We start from the raw sequence: 24,116 nt of genomic DNA, 5'->3' as shown, positions 1-24,116 counted from the left end.
ACTGACTGAGCTACCCAGGCAAGCTTCACATCCAGCCTTCTCAGCTTTACTTTCTGCAATAGCTTATCTCCGTTTTTTTCCAAATTTTGCAGAACTTCTCCCGCACATCTTGTGGGGCTAGAGAGACTAGCACTCCCTTTATTTCCAGTGTGTCAATTCAGTAAAATATGGTGAAGAACTTCGGTGAAATTTGGGAAAAAAGGAGGTAAAGCATGGGAGAAAATAAAGCTGTGAGGGCAGGTTGCGAGTCATTCTTGGATAGCTCAGTCAGTGAGCACTTGCCTGCAGAAGACAAAATGGTTCTGAGTACTATGGGACTTAACATATATGGCCATCAGTCCCCTAGAACTTAGAACTACTTAAACCTAACTAACCAAAGGACATCACACAACACCCAGTCATCACGAGGCAGAGAAAATCCCTGACCCCGCCGGGAAGAAGACAAAAGTCCCACATTCGAGTCCCTATACGGCATTCTGTTTTAATGTGCCAGAATATTTCAAATCATTGCACACTCCACTGCAGAGTGAAACTTCATTACGGAAACAGAAACATTTGATAGTTACTCCAAATTATCTTTATAAAATCCTGGAGTCGTCCTATCAGTGCTACAACCATCTGGTTCCTAGATTCATAGTGATGAATGCTCTTTGAAAAAGGTACATCAAACTTCTGTATGAATCATTGATAGCCAAAGCTGGAGAGTAATTAATGGTCTAGTTGTAATTGGTACACGGTCTTTCATTTTGGTACTGTTGTTACCAGTTCTCGACCAGTTGCTTTTACAATATATTGAAAACAGTGTTTCATCATTTCGGAAAAGGTATGTATCCAGCGTCAGTTCACTAGTTAAAGTTTCGGAAGCTGTTCACTCACTACTCAATCAATCACTCACAACATTTGCAAAGCTTCCTGCTTCATCTGGTTGCAGATTAAGCAGCGTTTGCTGTTCCTGCTTCTGCCTTGGGTTGAGTGTTGTGCGGCCTCTCGACGTTGACCTCTTTCTCTCATTGTCACATGTTGTTTTCCCATCCTCTTGTTGCATGGCATGACTAAGACGCACCACGTCTGGACACCTCATAGTTGACCGCCACTGTAGTTAGTTGCCCAGCCCAATGACGAGTCGGTTGTTCGATTTCTCATGCTGCCACCTAGAATTTTCTTGCAGAATGCCAGAATCGGTCTTGGAGCGTCCGAATTCCTGCAATCTGATGTAATTCCCTCGTTGGGAAATCTGTAGGAAGATGTATCACCAGGAGAAGAGCTTTGTTCTGTACCATTTGCAACATCTTGAATGATGTATTAGTGGCGTTTCGCCACAACTTGGTGGCGTACTCGAGCAGTGCCCTGATAACTCCTAGGTACAGTGTGATGCCGCAGTGTGAGGGCAGCAGCATCGTATGATTTGGCAGGGTGGAAAGTAAGTGCAACCTTCCCAGCACTTTACTCTTGCCCACCATATATGCGCCTTGCACATCAGGCACCAGTCCAGGGTGATGTCGAGATACTGACTATTGAGTGGCCAAGGAATAGGACCACTCACAATTCACACTGGCTGTAGATTAGCTGGCAACTTCTGCTTGGTGATGACCACTGCTTGGTTTTTGGCTACATTGAACTTGAGCTGCCATTTGGTGGCTCTGGCCCCAAGCTCATTGCAGGTCATCTGTAGGTGACAGTACGCTGAGGCTCTGTACAAGTAATGCAGTATCATCGACATATAAAGCCATTTGAATTCCCGGGTCTTTGGGACTGATAAGAGGGAGTACAAAAGGGGCCCGAGCAGAGACCCCTGTGGTGGTCCCACTGTGATGTGGCTTGCTCTTGATGTGAAGCCGTTGGCACACACATGGAATGTGTGTCCACTCAGACAGATTTGCAGCAGGCAGGCATGCGACACAGGTACCCCCTGCACAAGCAGCTTGCGTAGAAGACCTTCGTGACACATGCTGTAGAAGGCTCTCGAGACGTCAAGGGCAGCGCCTCTAGGTGCTTGCGATACTCCATTGTCCCCATCGTCTGCTCCACCAGCCGTAGGAGTTCATGTTGCGTGGAATAGCCTCTGGGAAGTCAGATTATATGTTAGGAAGCAGCCCTTTCTCCCTGCCATTGAGCCTCAGTCACTTGATGTAGAGCTTGTGAAAGACCGTGGAGAACGAGGGCAGCAAGCTGAAAATTCTGCACTAGGGTGGCGTTCTCTCCCGCCTTTGGAATGGCTACTACTTCCGTGTGTTTCTTTGTGGAAGGGTAGCGGCAGGTTCGGAGGATGTTGTTGAAGGTCGCCACCAGGATATGCATAGCATCTGCTAATGGCTGCTTCAGTAGGTTGTTGTCCATTTGGTCGCACCCTCCTGCTTTCCTGGGTTTCATGTGAGCGAGCTGTTATCGATGACGCCTCTGTTTGCCAGGTACACCTGCAACATCCGCTTCCAGGCGGATGTGGTCTGTCGAGCCAGCGTGAAACTAGCCGCGAATACGTCGGCTAGGACTTGGCTTTGGAGTCTGGTTCTGGGATAACATCGCGCCCCACTTGCAGCGGCGGTATGCGCTGGCTCCATCTCAGGAACTGATTCGTCATAATCCAGGCGCTCTTGCCGTCGATCCTGAGCGTGGCAATCTTGCCAGCCCACTCTCGATTCCAGTGGTTGGCGACTGCAGCTGTAATGTCACGACGGAGTCGATTTAGCAGCCGTTTGATGGCGGGATTCCTCGTGATCCGCCACTCACGAAAGATCCGCTTCATCTCGTTTATGACCTGGCGGATGTCCGGTGGAAGTTGTCGAGATTTGTCCTTTAGCTTCCAAGGTCGGCCAGGAACGGCCGCATCAGCTGCGCCCAGGACATGGCGCGAGAATGCAGCGAGTACTGCGTCTGCATGGCGGCGACTGTCTTGGCCAAGTACACTCGGAAGTGCTCCCAGTGGACGTCTTACTGTTCGCTTACTTAAAATAGTGCGCTCCCGGAAAGCCTGATTTCTCTTTTTATTGTCGAGTTATTTCCAGAAATATAAGCACTTCTGGTCCGGAAATGTACTGCCACAAACATTACTGGGAAACAGTGTCTAGCAATATTGCTGAACATGGCCAGTAGTGTTGACAGTCAACAGTGCCAGGTCATATTGGTGGCAAGGTGCAATTTACTGACCCATCAAAATGCTCTTTGGGCGGTGATCTGATGGCGTCAAGACTCGAGACTTGCACGGTTACATATAAACTATTCGGATTGTTGAGCTTGTCTGAATTTGAAAATATACTGTTTTGGAGAACTAAAGAACGAATAACTTTCGAATGATGTGTCACTACCTAGTACCATAGCTCGACGGAATTTGGACCAGACATAGAAGGATGTGCCTTGGTATAGTACAAAGATAACTGAAAGATATATGCAATGAGACGAACAGAAATGATGCTTTTAGTCATTGCTTCATAGATGAACAGATGAAACAGTTCGAGCGAATCACAACTTCCCTGTTTCACACCATTTTTAATCCAAGCACTGTGTTCTTGGTCTTCCACTCTTATTGTTCCCCCTTGGCTCTTGTACAATTTGTACATTAGCCGTCTTTCCTTATAGCTAGCCCCTATTTTCCTCACAATTTCGTACATCTTGCACCATTTGATATTGTTGAACGCTTTTTCCAGGTAGACGAATCCTGTGAACGTGTCTTTATTTCCCTTCAGTCTTGCTTCCACTACCAACTGCGACATCAGAATTCTCTGTGGTACTTTTACCTTTCCTGAAGCCAAAGTGATTGTCGCCTAACACAACATCAGTTTTCTTTTCCATTCTTCTGTATATTATTCTTGTCAGCAACTTGGGTAAGTGAGCTGTTAAGCTGATTGTGCTATAATTCTCGCACTTGTCGGCTCTTGCAATCTTTGGAATTGCGTGGATGATGTTTATCTGAAATGGTACATCGCCGGACCCATACGCTCTACACATCAACGTCTACAGTCGTTTTGTTGCCACTTCTCCCAATGACTTTAGGAATTCTGATGGGATGTTATCTATCCTTCTGTCTTATTTGATGTTCAGCCTTCGAAAGCTCTTTTACATTCTGATTCTAGTACTATTTCCCCTCTCTTCTATACTGAGTTCTTTTTCTTCTTCTATTACATCATCAGACAAGTCTTCTTGCTCACAGAGACCTTCAATGTACTCTTTTCACCTACCCTCTGCGTTTAACAGTGGAATGCCCATTGTACTCTTAATGTTACCATCCTTGCTCTTAATTTCACCGAACGCTATTTTGACTTTCCTGTGTGCTGAGACAGTCCTACCGACAACCATTAATTTTTCAGTTTCTTCACATTTTTCATGCAGCCATTTCGCCTTAGCTTCCCTGCGCTTCCTATTTATTTCACTCCTGAGTGACTAGTATTTCTGTGTTCCTGAATTTCCCTGCTCATTTTTGTACTTCCTTCTTTCGCCGACCAACTAAAGTATTTCTTCTCTTACCCATAGTTTCTTTGCAGTACCTAAGCTTTTCTTTCCAACTTCAGTGATTGCCCTTTTTAGATAAGGGAAAGTCGGGAAAGAGGACGCACTTAGTATTTAACCGCTTATATCTAGCAGATGAGAAGGTTAAAACAAACTTTTCTTATAAAAAATTATTGCTGGTTTATTTAGGAATAACATATATCACTTACAGCTGCCTAACTTTTAACACAAACCTTAAATGTCAACATATGTAAGATACTGCACATTCGTACTCTTTCCGTATGGTCTGGTAAGAGTATGCAACATATAGTCAAAGAGTACTCACTAACATAAAACACAAAAAAATTCACAATGTCCTTCACAACCTATGCATTCTTCATGCCACCGTTGGGAGCAATTATCATACTTAGTCTAGTCTTCCGTGATAGACTCCTTCTTGGATTTGCACACGGGTGTTCCTGAAAACGATGACGCTGTTAAGTCCAGATTAGCTCCAGAGATCCTGCGTTGTTCGTTACTGGTACTTTGTCTATTCCTGTTTTTTTTTCCTGGTTTAGCTTGTTTTTCTAACAATGCGTTATTGTATGGAGACCCAGACAAAATGTCGGATTTTTTTGCCATTTTCTTCTTTGTTGTGGTCGGTCATACTTTGACAGTGGATAAATAGTGAATCGGTCTACACCTGTTCGTACATCAGCACTCTGAACTTCAGTTGTATCACGTTCTTGGTTTTCTCCTAGTGGCTGCAGAGCCATATCTGTCACTGAGGAGCAACATTTGTCCGTGGGTCCCTGTTCAACTCATCTGCCTTCTTCAGTTGATGGAAATTCGGCGCTCTCAGTGATTTCTAATGCACCAGAGTCTTCTGCTGTGAAGACATCCGGACTGAACGGGAATATTCCCGATTACTCGAAAGACTTCGCAGCTGTTTGGATTGTGGCTACTCTGGGATATGCAGCTCGAAACGAAGGACTTAGTAACCATTAGAAACAAAGAGGGACGGGAGGGGTGGATTAAAAGTGCGCGCATAGTCTTTCCCGCTATATTACAGCTTACTCTTAACTGATGCCCCAAAGAGTTCAAAAAACATCATAAATGGCAGTCACTGCTTGGTTCCATTGTTCGTCGTTAGTTCCTCAAAGAACGGTGATTCTTTTCCCAAATAATTTTATTTTCTAGTGCAAAATTAGATATCGGTTATTTCTTACAATATACAACTAAAAGATTACATAATTTGAACAAAAACTTATATTTACCTGCTATAATCAATAAACATGGCGGAGCTCTTCAAGATTACATGTGATGGAGTCGCTATAGAAGCAGCAACTGAATATGCGAGGGTAGCCCAGAAAGTAATGCACCGCATTTTTTTTCTCAGCCGAAAGGAATGCTACGAATGCGAAACGTTACGTGTGTATTATTTGAAGTCTCCTGAGTGAGCGCGCCAAGTTTCCATCGCTTCTGACAGATAGCATAGCTGCAAGACAGTTTCAAAATGGCGTTTGTAGGTGATGTACGTTACAAGCAACGTGCAATCATGAAATTTCTCATTGCAGAGAAAGGAACTGTGGGGAATATTCTGTGCAAAATCTGTGGAGCATCTGCTGACGACAGAAGTAGGGTCAGTCGTGGGCTCGGAGGGTGAGCCCGTTAGAATGCGGTTCGGCCGATCTCCACGATTTGCAGCGGTCGGGGAGACCATCCACGGCTGTCACACCTGACCTAGCCCCCTTGGACCATTTGTTTGGGCTATTAAAGGATGCCGTTCGTGGAAAACATTTTTAGGACGATGAGGAGGTGAGTCTCAGGGTGAAGTACTGGCTTCGCTGTCAGGACAAGGATTGGTACCGACAGGGCATACACGGCCTTGTTTCACACTGGAGGAAGGCCGTAGAACGGGATGGACATTACTTGGAAAAATAGGGTATGCAGATAAAACACCATTCTTTCGTGTGTGGAGTTCTCATTATGTTCAATAAAGAATTGTTGAAGAAAAAAAATGCGGTGCATTACTTTCTAGGCAACTCTCGTAGGTTTTTGTTGTCGGTCACCCTTGCCAGTGTAGAGAAAATGCCAATGCGAACTCTTACCAGACAAGTACTCTAACCCAGCCTTACCCTATGTTCATACCTCGTCAACTGAACTGCCTTTTGAACTCTTCCTTACCACAGTATCTATAGCCTCAGAGAACTTCAAGCATGTCTCTTTATTCGTCAGTACTTCGATATCCCTCTTCTTTGCATGTTATTCCTGACTTGTCTCCTAAACTTCAGCCTACTCTTCATCACTATTAAACTGTGATCTGAGTCTATATCTTCCCCTGAATACACCTTACAATCCAGTACATGATTTCGGAATCTCTGCTTGACTACGATGAACTAACTGAAATCTTCCCAGTATCTCCCGGCCTTTCCCAAATGTACCTCCTCCTCTTGTGATTGTTGAACAGCGTATTCACTATTATTAGCTGAAATTTATTGCAGAACTCAATTACTCTTTCTCCTCTCTCATTTCGAGTTCCCCGGAACCCTTCCTTCCACTCCTTCCTGTACAACGGCGTTCCTGTCCCTCAACACTCTTAGATTTTCATCGTCCTGTGAGTACTGAATTACACGTTCAGTAACCCCGTGTACTTTCTATGTCTCTTCACCTTCAGCTTGCGACGTCGGCATGTACAACTGAACTATCGTTGCCTTTAAACATGCTACAATCACCGATCATGAGAAAAAGACTAAATGATCAACAAAAGGGAAACGTTCTACGAGTCGGAGTGTCAGAGTTTGAACACGATACGGAATAATATCTCATCAAATCCCGTTTAGTTCATATTTTTTCCACAAGCGGCGCCGTATCTGCCACTACATGAAACTAGTACGTACACTACTGGCCATCAAAATTGCTACACCACGAAGACGACGTGCTACAGACGCGAAATTTAACCGACAGGAAGAAGATGCTGTGATATGCAAATGATTAGCTCTTCAGAGCATTCACACAAGGTTGGCACCGGTGGCGACACCTACAATGTACTGACATGAGGAAAGTTTCCAACCGATTTCTCATACACAAACAGCAGTTGACCGGCATTGCCTGGTGAAACCTAGTTGTGATGCATCGTGTAAGGAAGAGAAATGCGTACCATCACGTTTCCGACTTTGATAAAGGTCGTATTGTAGCCTATCGCGACTGCGGTTTATCGTGTCGCGACATTGCTGCTCGTGTTGGTCGAGATCCAATGACTGTTAGCAGAATATGGAATCGGTGGGTTCAGGAGTGTAATCGGAATGCCGTGCTCCGTCCCAACGGCCTCGTATCACTAGCAGTCGAGATGACAGACATCTTATCCGCATGGCTGTAGCGCGTCGTGCAGCCACGTCTCGATCCCTGACTCAACAGATGGGGACGTTTGCAAGACAACAACCATCTGCACGAACAGTTCGACGACGTTTGCAGCAGCGTGGACTATCAGCTCGGAGACCATGGCTGCGGTTACCCTTGACGCTGCATCACAGACAGAAGCGCCTGCGATGGTGTACTCAACGCCGAACCTGGGCGCACGAATGGCAAAACGTCTTTTTTGCGGATAAATCCAAGTTCTGTTTACAGCATCATGATGGCCGCATCCGTGTTTGGCGACATCGATGCCAACGCACATTGGAAGCGTGTATTCGTCATCGCCAGTATGGCGTGATGGTATGGGGTGCCATCGGTTACACGTCTCTGTCACCTCTTGTTCGCATTGACGGGACTTTGAACAGTGGCTCTACCCTTCATTCGATCCATGCGAAACCCTACATTTCAGCAGGATAATGCACGACCGCATGTTGCAGGTCCTGTACGGACCTTTCTGGATACAGAAACTGTTCGACCGCTGACCTGGCCTGCACATTCTCCAGAGCTCTCAGCAATTGAAAACGTCTGTTCAATGGTGGCCGAGCAACTGGCTCGTCACAATACGCCAGTCACTACTCTTGATGAACTGTGGTATCGTGTTGAAGCTGCATGGGCAGGTATACCTGTACACGCCATCCAAGCTCTGTTTGGCTCAATACCCAGGCGTATCAAGGCCGTTATTACGGCCAGAGGTGGTTGTTCTGGGTACTGATTTCTCAGGATCTATGCACCCAAATTGCGTGAAAAGTAATTATATATCAGTTCTAGTACAATATATTTGTCCAATGAATACCCGTTTATCATCTACATTTCTTCTTGGTGTAGCAATTGTAATGGCCAGTAGTGTAGATTCTCCGGCATAGGCACTACCACAGCGGAAAAATACTGGAGTTTAACATTTTCTCCCTGCCGACAAGAGCCTCGGAAGCTTGTACCGCACAGCTCGACACACCTGTGTGTAGGTGAGTCCCGTCTGCAGGGCGAGCGCCCGCTTCTCCTCGCGGCTGGGGTACGGGTTGTCCCGGCGGCGCAGAAGCCAACGCTTCAGCTGCTGCTTGATGTCCGCCGTGAACAGCCGCTTCGCCAGCCGCTGTTCAGCGCCCGAAGTGCACGCCCTCCTGCAACAAGCGGGAGGTGTGCACCAGCGTACACTCTCACACACAACACAACACAAAACTGTTATCTTGGTCTGGGTCAGTGGGCAACACTGTCCCAGATACAAATTAATCGTGAAAAGTATGTTGTGTCAAAATTAAAATTAGAGAACATTTGACGTGCCTTGGAATTAGGCTCAAAATCATATACAGCAGCTGGCATGTGCATTTTCAACTTCCCGCAGCGTAATTAATAGTCCATTAAATTTCGGGCATGCAGCCGCGCAAATAAAATTTCTTCCACTGATATTTCTGCCCCGTATCGTCCGGCCATCCTCAGAGTGAGTCACGGACAAAGTATGGAATCCGACTCTTGGGGTAATTAAACTGCAGAGAAGTCGTCATGGTATCACCGCCGCCGATCACACATCGATAAGCGAATCGAATGTCTATACTCCTTCGCCACAGGCGGCGCATGTGTAAGCGTATTTCTTTGCCGCTGACCAGCTTCTGTGACCCGCATGCGCATTACCGCCGCGGTGAAGCATATAACGCCGCGCTTGGCATCTTGTCGTAAGTCGTGTGACTCACTCTGAGGATGGCCGGACGATGCGCGCCCGAAATATCAGTGGAGGAAATTTTATTTGCGCGGCTGCATGCCCGAAATTTAATGGACTAAGCAGCTAGGATGTTCATAGTACCCTTTTAAACTTCTAGACTTCTAAGTTGAACATTGAACTTCAGATTCTCAGTCGGCACTTCATATATGGTACATGTTTTTGAGCATTATTTCAAATGCACATTCGATGTTTGTCTAATATTTTTTATTACTTACTTTGAGGAAGCTACCCAAGCACCACTCACGCCCACTCCTCACGGCTTTACTTCCGCCAGTACCTCGTCTCCTACCTTCCAAACTTCACAGAAGGAGAGCTTCTGTGAAGTTTGGAAGGTAGGAGACGAGGTACTGGCGGAAGTAAAGATGTGAGGACGGGGCGTGAGTCGTGCTTGGGTAGCTCCTTTGGTAGAGCACTTTCCCGCGAAAGGCAAAGATCCCAAGTTCAAGTCTCGGTCAGGCACACAGTTTTAATCTGCTAGGAAGTTTCAGGTCCTGTATGCTTTTCAAGGGACTTTTATACCATTCCTTCCGCAAAATACAAGTTGACTTAAACCATAACGGAGATGCACAACAATCACACACACTTCTTCCCAAAGTAGACCACAAAGGCTCAATAAAATGGAGATCTAGTGACTGTTGTGCCCAGGAGAGATGCGACAACTCATCCTCGAGCTCACATATCCAGTCCTGGGCTATGCGAACTGTGTGAACTTGGGCCCTGTTATCTCGGAACACAGTAATACCATTAGGGAACATAGTACCACAGGATGGACCTGATCAGCCAAAATGGTCATATAATCCTTGGTAGTAAAGCGACTTGCAGAGGAATCATTTGGCCCAGAGAATACCTCGATATGGCTGCTCAAATCATCGCCTAGCCCTCGCCATGTTTCACTCTTTGGTCGTAGACTCTACCAGATGTTGGGAACAGTTTGAAAGTAGATTCATCCTACTAAATGACTTTCTTCCTTTGCTCCACACCTCAGGTTTTATGGCTTCGCTGCCACGTTTACCCGTTATAGACATTTGCATCGTTGGTGACTGGCTTTGAAATTGCAGCTCGCCAGCAACTTCCAGCTTATGGAGTCTCTTCGTGTTGTTTTGGTGCCGACAGGGTTCGCGAGTGCGACAGTCAGTTCTGCAGTGACTTCTGCAGCTGCCATTCTCTTATTTTTCGTAACAATCCTCTTCAATGGCCATCTGTCACTATCACTCAACACACATTTTCAGCCGCGTTGTGACTTAGCGGATGACGTTTTTCCGCTTTCCCTGTGTGAGACATAAATCTTCGACATGGCGCCTTTTGAAACACCAGACACTTCGGCTAACTTGGTTGCGAAAGCACCCACCATACCAGCACCACCAACAATTTTCCAACGTTCGAATTCACTTACCTCCAAGATAATGCACTGACAACACTGTTCTGGCCTCGACTGACACTTGCGACGGATTGAGGACAATGGACAGGTGTCGTTCGTGGTACATACAACAGCGTCACCTGAGGTTCGGCTAGCATCTGCACTTATGTTCAAGCATCCACTTCTCGTGGTTCAAAATGGTTCAAATGGCTCTGAGCACTATGGGACTTAACATCTGAGGTTATCAGTCCCCTAAAACTTAGAACTACTTAAACCTAACTAACCTAAGGACATCACACACATCCATGCCCGAGGCAGGATTCGAACCTGCGACCGTAGCGGTCGCGCGGTTCCAGACTGAAGCGCCTAGAACCGCTTGGCCACTCCTGCCGGCCTTCTCGTGGTGTTTCCATATTTTTGTCCAACCCCTGCAGATTAAGAGAAACCGTAGACATTTCAGTTTATGCGGTGATTTGATATCTTTTGACACTACATTTACGGAGCACCTGTTCGTGAAATATTTCAATTTTCCATCAACACTGATTACTAATTAAATCGTTCTTAATTACACGGATTACTTTCAAGAAATTAATTAATTAATTTTTTCGAAACTAGACTTTAAGCTGGTCAGTTTGATACCCTATTTTCCGATGTCGTACTTCCCGTTTGGCTGCAAAAATTCGGTCAAAAAGCTACCCTAAATTCACTATTTTTTCTTAATTATTACCCTGACTACATTCGAGCAATTAATCCTTCTTTTTGAAAAACTCACCCTCGTCAATCTGGTATGCCTTTTTTGTTCAATCCCCAACTTTAGTTTGGCTCTGAAATTACGGTCCAAAATCGACTGCGTAATTTCTAGGGAGTCTTGATTTCGCTCCGGTCAAACATTTGACCAAAAATGAGTCCAGTCCCCCGGTTCCGATCAAGGTTTTTGGGACTTACATCCTATGTAGATAATGTGCAAAGTTGGTCTGCTCTATTATCACACTCAATGAGCGAGATTTCGCTCTGAGCCGAGACGCGAGAGGTGGAGGCATGGTTAACAACGACAAAACAAGCCGCGACCACCCGTCAGGCATTCCACTGGACGAGTGCCAGAGGAGTACCGTGCCAGCGACGCATTTGCTGTGTTTCTGTGTTGCACGTGCTTATAGGAGCCGTTCAAGTAACCCTAATTACCTCAGTGCGAGGCACACCTTAAAATACCGTTGAAATTATACTGTTTCTCCTCTTGACTCAATGAACTGAATTTGTGCAATCAACGAGTGGCCAGGAAGCTTCTTCCCTGTTCTACACTATCTTTACACAATACCAGTAAATCCCTCATTCGGGCATAAAACGCCTTCGTCCGCAGCTCGTGGTCGTGCGGTAGCGTTCTCGCTTCCCGCGCCCGGGTTCCCGGGTTCGATTCCCGGCGGGGTCAGGGATTTTCTCTGCCTCGTGATGACTGGGCGTTCTGTGTTGTCCTTAAGTTAGTTAGGTTTAAGTAGTTCTAAGTTCTAGGGGACTGATGACCATAGATGCTAAGTCCCATAGTGCTCAGAGCCAAAACGGCTTCAGATTTCTGTTTACAAATGAATTACTGCAATTAATATTTTATGTCAAGCGTGTAAGCGTGAAAAAGTGTAGAAAAGGTTAGACATCTTGCTAAGTGCTCTCATTATCAAACAGAGGTCGAGTGTAGACTGGGTGATTTGCATTTCGTTTCAAGCAACAGCGCGTCTCAATGTTTAGGTCACCATATCTCCTGAATTATGGGTCGTACAATGATATAATTTTGCAGATACATTCATTGTTATATGGGAATACTGTCTGCAAAATGTGTTATGGTTAGAGTTAATAGTAATGAAGTAATAAATTAAAACGCCAGGCCTGATGCAGCAGTTTTACTGCGTGAGAAGCGAAAATCTAGTAAGATACACTTTTTTCCTTTTATGATTTTGTGGAGGTTGTCAGCGAGAAAAAGCTTCCTAACGGTTTGAGACTATGTACAAAGTTTGTTGCAAATCACAAAATGCTCTCATTCTCAAATACTGGATGAGAAAAGTCCGAGTTACCTACGCTGCCTCAAGTGTCTAGCAGTAATAGTTGTATTACTGTGTTAAGCGTTTAACATAAGATTACACCAGTAATGAGAAGGTTACGACAGCGTTTCAAGTTTTTAAATTCGGTCAGTAATTATATGAAATACTGAAAATCAAATTTGTTGCCCCCTGGAAGATGTTAGATAGACCATCTGCAATTTGCACTGGATGCCACGGACCGGGTTAGCCGTTTAGTAATATAGACTGTTTTCCAATTTTTTAAAGGATTTTGTTTTTAGAGATACCACATCCTCATAACCATTTAGACAATGTCTTGTTGCAACTATAGCCTTCTCGTCATGAATCTCTCTTGAAACCCCCAAATGTTGGGAATTCTGGGATGGTTATTCTTGATGTTCCCCAGGAAATCTTTTTCTGGGTGTTCATCTCCTCCTTGTCTCAAGATCTTCTCACCTACCGTGTTATCTTACAGCCTATCGTGCCTCGTGACGTAGTCTACAGATGCAGTTTTTACTTCCTCGGCCTGCTCCAGTACAAATCGAATTACTCTTTTTCCATCTACTGAAGATGTTCTGATATGTTTCTTCCTTGTCCACACTGCCACTGAGGCCATATTGTATCTGCCTGGCATTTTTTGTCCAGAATTCACTGTAATGTAATAATAAGACAAAAAACTTTTATGTCTGTATGTGCAAAATTATTTCGAATTATTTTCCCCTCCTTTCACAGATCAATACGGTACTGTAAAAGTCTCATTCTTTTCCATTTCTTCAGTATTTCTATTGTGGTCTGTAATGGTACCATCCAGACAGCACAGCACGTATGTTTCTGAAGTAACTTTTTACTGTTTGTGTTTTAGGTAAAAGCTGAACATATATTTTGTCTTATTAGCTAAATTTTCTGCCAACTTCTTTCAGAGATAACGAGAAGGACTTACGAATCTTACTCATCCCTCCGGGGTAGACTGCTAAGATTCCGATATCATGTGCAAATCTTATTAGCTGGGATTTCTTATAATGCATATTGCCCCACTAGTATTTGCTTTTCTTATATTACGGCTTCTTCCACGGATAGGTAGAATAAATAAAATGAAACAGGCAATCGTAGTATACACATTTTCTAAGATTCGTTATCGCTGAAGGTCCTCTGGCTCAAAGTTAATTCTGTACCATATTTTTCCATTTTTTGAAAACACTGAACACAAAATAAGTTCACATAACAACGGACATTTTACGTCTATAATTACTGACTTCTTGTGAGAGTGAAAATGTACCCTAACTATACTGTATTGGAGTAAAACTTCTATTCTGATACTGCTACAAAGTGACACAATCTTTTACGCTAACTTTAGACTAGTCTTAAAAAACATAACATTTTTCATATGTTTTAGTGCTCTGTGTAAATTTGGATCATGCTAGAAGGAATTCAAGTTTTTTAAGAAGAAGTGATAACAGCGTTAAGTCAGTATTGGAGCTTTACTTCGAAATATCAAGACGTTTGTTCAACTTGAATCACTGTCGCCAGAAATTGTCTTCACAGCCAAAGGCCATTAAAGAATAATCACAAGCCTGAGAGCTTGTGAGAAGGTGGAAAGACAACTTGAAACTACGAGTATAGAGGTATCGAAACTGTTACTTTCAGTCCCAAATAATGCAAGTAGGTGGAGCTGCAGCCATTTGATACAAAAGTAGTAACTGGTACCGGTAAAAAGTTACTCTGATTTACTTTTACTCAAATGACACTCATGATGCAGTATCTGACAGCAATATAAAGTCATTTGCAGAAGTATCTCCAATTCTAGATACTAGCAACGCCCCTAAGAATAGACAGGGAAAGAAACAATAGCACTCGCTAATCCTGAATCCCCTATGAAGAAAATGACACTAAGGGCAGGGAGGGGGGGGGGGGGGCCGAGGGCAGCTAACGGCCATGCTAGATAATCCTGTCTGCATGGTCATTCGATCAGATAAGTGTATTGTTATCGAGAACTACATAGGTAGGCCTATTTATGAAGAATTTCAGGATAATTCGACGAGTGTAAGTGGTTCAAAATAGAGATGTAATATTGGAGGTAAACAAATAAGCTGTAAACTAGGACTGCTGAGGTGTAGGGGTTCTCTTCAGCCCACAAACGAAAAAAGTTTCGGTCTGTTGTCAGACGCGACAGGTACTAATGAGATCGATGATTTTCCAATATGTAGCAGTAATGTCTTCAGCACGCACTGATTTGTTATTTCATATACTGGCCACCAGATATTATGTGTTCTGGATCGTTTGTCACAGTGAAAAATTATTGTTTCGTTTACTTCTCAACTTTCATCTATATGCGCATCATCAAAGGATATAGGTTGTTGGTAAGTGATGTTTTTTTTTCAAATTTAACACCTTTTACAATTTTATTCATAGTCATTTTAATGTTTTTATTAAGTAAATTGTAAGAACACGTGGATTAAAAAACTTATCGATATACTATAACATGCAGTACCGTAATTGAGCTACTTCAACCCCTTTTTTTGGCACGTGATTTGGGGTCAAGTGACCCTGAATAACATAACTAGCCTTCACATGCGATACTATTGTGGAATAGTGTTGCCTACAAAATACATTCATTTGCAAAACTAGACTGATGTTTGTAAAAAGTAGTTTATTCAAGGATTTTCGAGTAATTACCAAACAGAAGACTAGGGACCTCTAATGGAAGGCACGAGGCCCACCAGCAAGACCTGTAAGTGGCCAATGTCGAAGGATACTTCGCTCTACGAATGGGAGGACATAATATCTCCAAAACGTGTGAAGAAAGGACTTTTTACAGTCATTTTGAAGTATCGCGTACCAGGCCCAGCGATTCATGTTTTATGTGACTGATAGTTGTCCAGAAAGTGACCACCCCCCCTTGTAAATGTAATTAAAAATAAGTCTGTTTATTTCATTAAATTCTGTTCAGTACAAAAAAGTCAATTGCATATAGCAACAACTGTACTGCACCTTGTGAATGCAGTTAACGAATCATCTAAATCTAGTTTATCGGTAATATCGCATTAATATGCAAAACAAAACAATATGATGGGATCGATATAGCACATTATTGATCTTAAATAAGATTTGAAAGGACGTAAAAAGGAAAACTTGGTTTATTAGAACAGGATAATCTATGAATTGTAATAAGTAAGCGAGCAAAGCCCACAAGCTGAAGAATTAGCCCTCTTGATCATTCATATGTTTTTAAGAACTCCACAACTTTCCTCACGTCTGCTCGTTTTGTCTCTTCACGAAATGCAAAAACATGTTTCTATCGCTTATCTATCTCTCCCAGTCAAAATCATTTTTGTAAAATTGTACAATTTTATCGTTGCCTGTAGGATGTGCCAGAATAAATTTTTCACACGATTTAAAAAATATTGCAGAATCGTTGTCGAGTCTATTCTGAGTGATTTACTGAAAGCTTCAAGAAATGATTTTTTGACAAATTCTTCTAGTGTTTTGAATCTGATGTATTATTTATTTCCTTGATCGAGACGTTTTGAAGTTTTATGCTATTGCAGAAACGTAGGTTGGTCAAGATCAAGATCAGCAACAGCTTGATCATTTTTATGACAAATTTCCGAAAATTTAAAATAAAGCGAAGTACTTAATATCAGTAACTGATTTTGTTTGTTCATAAGATTCGATAGCACATGTATTAAACTTCAGTAATTCCGCGTGATTCGATGAAAAACTTAAGTAGGCATTGTTAAATTAAAATAAAACTCCAACCTTTGAAGTAATGACAGAAGCTTGATGTTTTGGCTGATGCCATTCTATCAGCTCGCTTTAAAACCGCAGTCACAATACAATAAAAATTTTAAGTGTAATACACACCTTGCTGGAATGCAGGTAAATATTTTCAATTTCTTTCTCAATTTCAATTTGCAGGTTTTGAATTCAGCACAATACTTCAATCTGTTCCATACAAAGTTTATTAAATTTTTCATTAATTCAATAAATTTCCTTTGTGGTAAAAGATTTTCAAAACTATCCTGCACGATCAGATTAAGATTACGAGCATTGCAATGCATAGACAGTGCTCGGTAGTCTTCTCTGTGTTTTCGTGACTGCACACCTGAGATTTGGCCAAAAACATTTGTGCCCCATTGGCTTCTGAGATTCGAAATTGGTAACTTGTGTAGGGTTAAAACGTCTTTAACGAGATCAAACTACATTCCTGCCGAAGTACTCACCATAGAACAAAATCTAGTAACATATTAATTCGCTGTCAGATCCTCAGAAACGACGTCGAATTAAACAGATAGTTGCTCGCTTTGAAACAAATCCTATAAAACTGAAAAATATTCAGCAGTTTTTACATCGTCCGTAATTCCAGACAAGGTTGTTGTGGCCATCAGCTCGCAAACTTCATTTTGATTATAGTTGGGAAGCCATTTCTAACCCTCTCTTTGTAAACCACACTTTAATTCTCCCACATCTGCTCGAGTCTTTAAGAACGTGACAAAGTTGTTAATTTTCATCATTGTTGAGTCCACGTCTTGGAAGACCCTGTTTCGCTAGTAACTTTAAGGCTAACTTCTCATTTAAAATGGTCGGAAATTCGATTTTTATTGTATTTTTTGACAGGTATGTGTGTCTAGAATATTAGGACGAAAAGGTTTTTTTATCAGTGCGTTACAAAATTATAGAGCCCAATGTTCGAAAGAGCGTCGGCGTCGCCATGGGACGCTCCCAGCCAGACACACCCAGCTCAGCTAGAAAACCTGAGCCGTAACGCACCTTCACAAAATGATTTATTTTGCAGTATGCAAGCATATTCGCCAAAAAGCTGAAGAACAACGTGTGCAGTCTGCCGAACGCAGCATATTCAGCGCAGCCAGATCGGCTTTTCTCTCCAGGAAGAACGAGGGAATTTCTCTCCAGGAACAATTCGAGTTAGAGGAAGGGTTGATATACGGTCCTGGAATTGCAGACTAAACGTAAGTAACGAAACACTTTTTTTGTCAAATTTTGGTCATAACTAGTCAGAACATAACTTTTTGTCCGCCATATAGGATTAGCCATATTGAATTTCGCAAATCTAACAAGGCCCCAGGAGTAGACAACATTCCATCAGAACTACTGACGGCCTTGGGAGAGCCAGCCCTGACAAAGCTCTACCATCTGGTGAGTAAGATGTATGAGACAGGCGAAATACCCTCAGACTTCAAGAAGAATATTATAATTCCAATCCCAAAGAAAGCAGGTGTTGACAGATGTGAAAACTACCGAACTATCTGTTTAACAAGTTACAGCTGTAAAATACTAACGCGAATTCTTTACAGACGAATGGAAAAAGTGGTAGAAGCCGACCTCGCAGAAGATCAGTTTGGATTCCGCAGAAATGTTGGAACACGTGAGGCAATACGGACCCTACGACTTATCTTAGAAAATAGATTAAGGAAAGGCAAACCTACATTTCTGGCATTTGTAGACTTAGAGAAAGCTTTTGACAATGTTGACTGGAATATTCTCTTTCAAATTCTAAAGGTGGCAGGGGTAAAATACAGGGAGCGCAAGGCTATTTACAATTTGTACAGAAACCAGACGGCAGTTATAGGAGTCGAGGGGCATGAAAGGGAAGCAGCGGTTGGGAAGGGAGTGAGACAGGGTTGTAGCCTGTCCCCGAAGTTATTCAATCTGTATATTGAGCAAGCAGTAAAGAAAACAAAAGAAAAATTCGGAGTAGGTATTAAAGTCCATGGAGAAGAAATAAAAACGTTGAGGTTCGCCGATGACATTGTAATTCTGTCAGAGACAGCAAAGGACTTGGAAGAGCAGTTGAACGGAATGGACAGTGTCTTGAAAGGAGGATATAAGATGAACATCAACAAAAGCTAAACGAGGATAATGGAATGTAGTCGAATTAAGTCGGGTGATGCTGAGGGAATTAGATTAGGAAATGAGACACTTAAAGTAGTAAAGGAGTTTTGCTAATTGGGGATCAAAACAACTGATGATGGTCGAAGCAGAGAGGATATAAAATGTAGACTGGCAATGGGAAGGAAAGCGTTTCTGAAGAAGAGAAATCTGTTAACATCGGGTATAGATTTAAGTGTGAGGAAGTCGTTTCTGAAAGTATTTGTATGGAGTGTAGCCATGTATGGAAGTGAAACGTGGACGATAAATAGTTTGGACAAGAAGAGAATAGAAGCTTTCGAAATGTGGTACTACCGAAGAATGCTGAAGATTAGATGGGTTGATCACATAACTAATGAGGAGGTATTGAATAGAATTGGGGAGAAGAGGAGCTTGTGGCACAACTTGACTAGAAGAAGGGACCGGTTGGTAGGACATGTTCTGAGGCATCAAGGGATCACAAATTTAGCATTGGAGGGCAGCATGGAGGGTAAAAATCGTAGAGGGAGACCAAGAGATGAATACACTAAGCAGATTCAGAAGGATGTAGGTTGCAGTAAGTACTGGGAGATGAAGAAGCTTGCACAGGATAGAGTAGCATGGAGAGCTGCATCAAACCAGTCTCAGGACTGAAGACAACAACAGCATCAGATTTGTGTTCAGCGACATCAAAAATTTTTAATTTTATGCAAATAGAACTAATAATACTTATAAAAGTTTTCCCTTAAATTTAAACAGGCTTTTCTCGAGAAACGATTTGTCAGAACTGCATGTAGCATTAAAAAAAAATCGGTTCAACCTATTAATTTCCACTTTCGGCCCGCGAAAATTAAACGCTTTTCTTGAAAGCTTATACCATAAATTTAATGTAGTATCGACAGATGTTATCCATTTTTGGTTTCAGACAACTCCTGAGGGGCTAAACTGTACACAGTCTGTGTATTTCAAATTCGCAGGCCCTTGATCAGTCCTTAATTATGGGTGCCATTTTTTTTAAATTGAAACTATAAAATAAAGTTCAAAGTATGGTCAATCATAATCCTCAAACAGACCCTTTGAATGTCTTTTCATTGTCTCAATAAAAACTTCCAAACCTCGCCTACTTTTTGCTCATTTTAGTGTGAACCTGGCCTTAATGTGCTGAATATTTTCAATAACGCTGTCCGAATGTGTATCATTTGTTTCATCGACTGAACGATGTTAGTAGTTTCGACATTTTCTAATATTTCGGTGCAATTTATGTGAAAAGAACTTTTTTGCTTTAGTCTGAATCTGCTCAGCTCCATGTTTCCAGTTTGAAGATTGGTCGTCAACCAAACATTGTTTCAGTTCTAAGGCCTGCCTGTCGAAAGTGACTATTAACTATCGTTTACACAGTTCAGTAAAGATTTGGCAATTTCTTTATTATGTTTGTTGAGTTGAAACTAGGGGTGTCTTGCGTCCTATATAAACAATACGAATGACGCAGACGTTCTGTAACATTATAATTCCTTCACTTGCATTTCAGATACGTAATACATTTCGAAAGTCGCCTGCATGTCCGGTAGTGGGCAATAACTTGTGTGACCACCTTCACTTAGGCGTGAAACCACACTGGCGCTATGCAACATCAAACGGTGCGTACGCGTCAGTCTCTCTGCCAACAGATGGCGCCACCATACCCGCAGATGCGTGGTGCCACCTTACGTGTAAGGCAAAGGTAGACGCATTGATCAGGTTTCATTTTTTTTTTTTCTTTTTTTCTTTATTGAATTTCAATTCCCCCCAAAGGGGGCGGGCTGGCAGCAGCTTAGGACGCCGCTCTGCAGCCTACAGATTTTCTGTCAAAGAGCAGGAGAATAAATAATAATAAAAAACAGGCGATAAAATCGGGGACTTAGTGGGTAACAAGGTGAAAAGAAAATGGGGAAATTAAAACAAGCAACAGAGGGATGATGAAGCGAATAAAAATACATACGGAGCAGACAGGGAAAACAATAGACAGTTAAAAAAAAACACGGCGACAGTCTGGATTCTGTTCGCAAAGTATATAAAATTCACACCCAGCGACAGCATGGTTTCTGTTCGCAACACAACACTGAATAGGCACTAGAACACAGCACGAAAAAGTCGGCAAAGGTGACACCACAGTCGAGAGCAGGTGGGGGGAAACTGGACAAGAGATGGGAAAACAAAAAGGGGGGAAAGGAGAGTAAAAGCTAAGGGGGGGGGGGGGGGGGGGGGAACCGGGAAAGGAGCTGATGGAGGATGAGGACCCATAAGAGGGGTAGGGGGCAGACGCGACAGGGAGGGGGGTAGGCAGAGGAGGGGAATACAAAAGGACTGGGGGGGAGAAGGGAGGTAGGGAGAGCCCAGGTTTCATTTGAATGAGCCTCATATTTGTGTCAGCAGCCCTTCCAAAAGCAGGAGAGAACTCGCGTGAGACGTAAGTACGGGGGTGGACGAAAATATGGAAGTACCAAAAACACAACACATTACCCTGCATAATACGTTGCAGGAAAACCGTTGACATTCAAAATAGCTTCCAATCGTCTCGTAACGGGTAAATACATGTCCTGCATGATTTTCAAGTAACTATTATACCATTCCTCCCGCAAAATAGTGAAAACGTAACGATGATGGAGATGGATGGCGACGGCGCACCCTTGTCTCCAAAGCACACCACCAAGGCTAAACAATAGTGAGGTCTGATGACTTGGGCGGTGTGACAGTTGATCCTCGTGCTCAAAAAATTAGTAATGAACGGTACGAACTGTGCCAGTCGATGCTCTGTCTTATCGGAAAACAGCATCACCATTGGGAAACTAACACTTTACCGTGGGATGGACCTGGTCAACCAAAATGGTCACATAATCACTGGCAATAATGCGACATTGCAGAGTAACCATGGGGCCTGTGGAACATCAGATATGGCTGCCCAAATCATCACTGAACTACCGCCATGTTTCAATCTAAGGACGTTAACTCCGTCAGAAGTTAGAAACAGTTGAAAAAAGTCTCATCCGACCAAGTGACTTTCTTTCCTCGTAGGTTCAAATGTTACAAAGATTTTATTTGCCATTGCATGCATGTATATATTTTCTTTGTTGGAACTGTCAGGTATATCATGTTTTTCTTTGCTGTTAGGACGACTCACACAAATAAGTCATTTGTTCAGAATAATAGAAAGCAAGAAAAATATACGAGGAAAATAAATTGAAACGTCCCTTTCTACTTTAGAAAGGCATTAACGAAATATTGATACGTACTGTCAACGGTCTCTCTTACTTTTTTGCTTAGTTTCGAAAATGGGAAGGAATCGGCAAACTGGGGCACACACTGGGTGTCAGAAAACCATGCTAAGCCACTGCGGGAAAGGCAAACAAGGAGAAATTGGAAGACTTTGCAGAAGAGAAAACCGATCCTTCGGAAGAAAATTGCATTCTCAGGAGAAATTTAGCTGTTGCATTTGATGATACTACATCAGAGAGTGACTTTGACAACCTGAGTGACGACAATTCGGACGACAGCATTGAAACTGGCGGGGAAAAGTGTCTAGTTTATGCAGTACGGCGAAGTTCAGTATGGTACATGTGTACAGTCTGTGGACTATGGGCATATTCAGACACTTCGGGATGGAATGAACTAGCGTGGTTTTCCATGTTTGTGACCATGTGACATTTATTCCTTAAACTTAATTCCATAAAGATTTCTCTGACCTCTGACCGTTGTTATCTTTGGTTACTGCAGTATTTTCTTTGATTCACTCTGCACACTAGAGCTGATAATAATATCGCAAGACAACATTATTTCTAAATTTTATATTTCAGTGAATATAAACATGTCATTTAGTAAATAAGCACTTGAGTTTTAGATATTCTAATTTTGATTCGTGCTTAACTGACCGCCATTTCCCCCATTTCTCCTATACTATTTTTTATTTCTCATACAACTAAAAAAGCAAACCCCTGCTTGCAATAACGAGTAGAGGAATGTATAGATTACACACTAAATAAGTCTACAAAGTGAGGCCATGTTCGTTACGGCTCAACATTCACCTGCATAAGTACAAAATACACTCTTTGACAAAGTGATGCACGCAAGAGGGGAGGACAAGCCGAAATGAAACTTCAAGGGTTGAGAAGGTGTGCAATGTTATTGGGTGATTAGAAAATCGAGTCAAATTTAGGAAGAGGGGTTGGGTTGTTTGGGGAAGGAGACCAGACAGCGAGGTCATCGGTCTCATCGGATTAGGGAAGGATGGGGAAGGAAGTCGGCCGTGCCATTTCAAAGGAACCATCCCGGCATTTGCCTGGAGCGATTTAGGGAAATCACGGAAAACCTAAATCAGGATGGCCGGACGCGGGATTGAACCGTCGTCCTCCCGAATGCGAGTCCAGTGTCTAACCACTGCGCCACCTCGCTCGGTAAATTTAGGAAGAACGTAGCTCTATGAGCCATACTATCAATAAGATACTGAACTCCTCGGGCTCGGGCTGCATGCGCTAAGTCGGTTGTGAAGGGTGGCATAGTCAAGCTGGCCCACAACTGTTGTACTTGATATCATGGATACTGGAACTGAGATGGAGTCGAAGTCCGAGCTGGTCCCATTCATGTTCTATGGGGAACGTATCTGCGGATCGCGCTGGCCACAAGGGTAACTCAGCCACACACAGACATTTCTTGGAGACACGTACCATGTGTGGACGAGCATTGCTGTATTGCAAAATGGTCCTAAGATACTGTGGCATAAGAGGAAACACATGAGGACGGAGGATGTCCCTGACATTTCGTTGTACCTTCAGAGTTCCCTCAATCACTGCCATCTGTGACCTGAAATCATACCTGATGGCTGCCCACACCAAGGCGCTAGGAGTAGCTCTGCTACTCTTCTACGACGGTTGTCCAGAAAGTAATTCACCGCATTCTCAGCCGAAAACAACGCCACGAATGCGAAACGTTACGTATGTATTACTTGAAGTCTGTTCAGTGAGCGCGCCAAGTTTCCGTCACTTTCGACAGATAGCATAGCTGCAGGACAATTTCAAAATGACGTCTGTAGGTGATGTACGCTACAAGCAATGTGCCGTCATTGAATTTCTCACTGTGTAAGGAGGCTGTTTAGGTTTTTAAGTTGGTGACGCCACGTAGCGCTCTGTATTAAAATTGCTGACTGCGCTGTGTGCAGTCTGTGGCTATATTCTTTACTCATTGTTGTATGTGGGGAGAGAGATACCAGAGTTTTGAGAGGTTACAATGAGCGGACGATCTGGACGTGTGTCCGCCAGAAAAAAGGATTAGC

At 43.0% G+C, this 24,116-nt stretch overlaps 1 protein-coding gene across 1 annotated transcript in view; it reads right to left on the bottom strand.

The window, feature by feature from the left end:
- LOC124595327 (homeobox protein Mohawk) overlaps nucleotides 1-24,116 on the bottom strand; it is a 93,750-nt gene that overhangs the window by 19,214 nt on the left and 50,420 nt on the right. The window contains exon 3 of the mRNA XM_047134029.1: nucleotides 8,786-8,951. Within this exon, the coding sequence (XP_046989985.1) occupies nucleotides 8,786-8,951 (166 nt within the window). The remainder of the gene's footprint in view (nucleotides 1-8,785; nucleotides 8,952-24,116) is intronic.

Source organism: Schistocerca americana, chromosome 2, assembly GCF_021461395.2.
Source record: "Schistocerca americana isolate TAMUIC-IGC-003095 chromosome 2, iqSchAmer2.1, whole genome shotgun sequence".
NCBI classification, from domain to species: Eukaryota; Metazoa; Arthropoda; class Insecta; order Orthoptera; family Acrididae; genus Schistocerca; species Schistocerca americana.
Note: the sequence above shows the minus strand (reverse complement) of the source record. Positions and strands in the feature narration are given on the sequence as shown.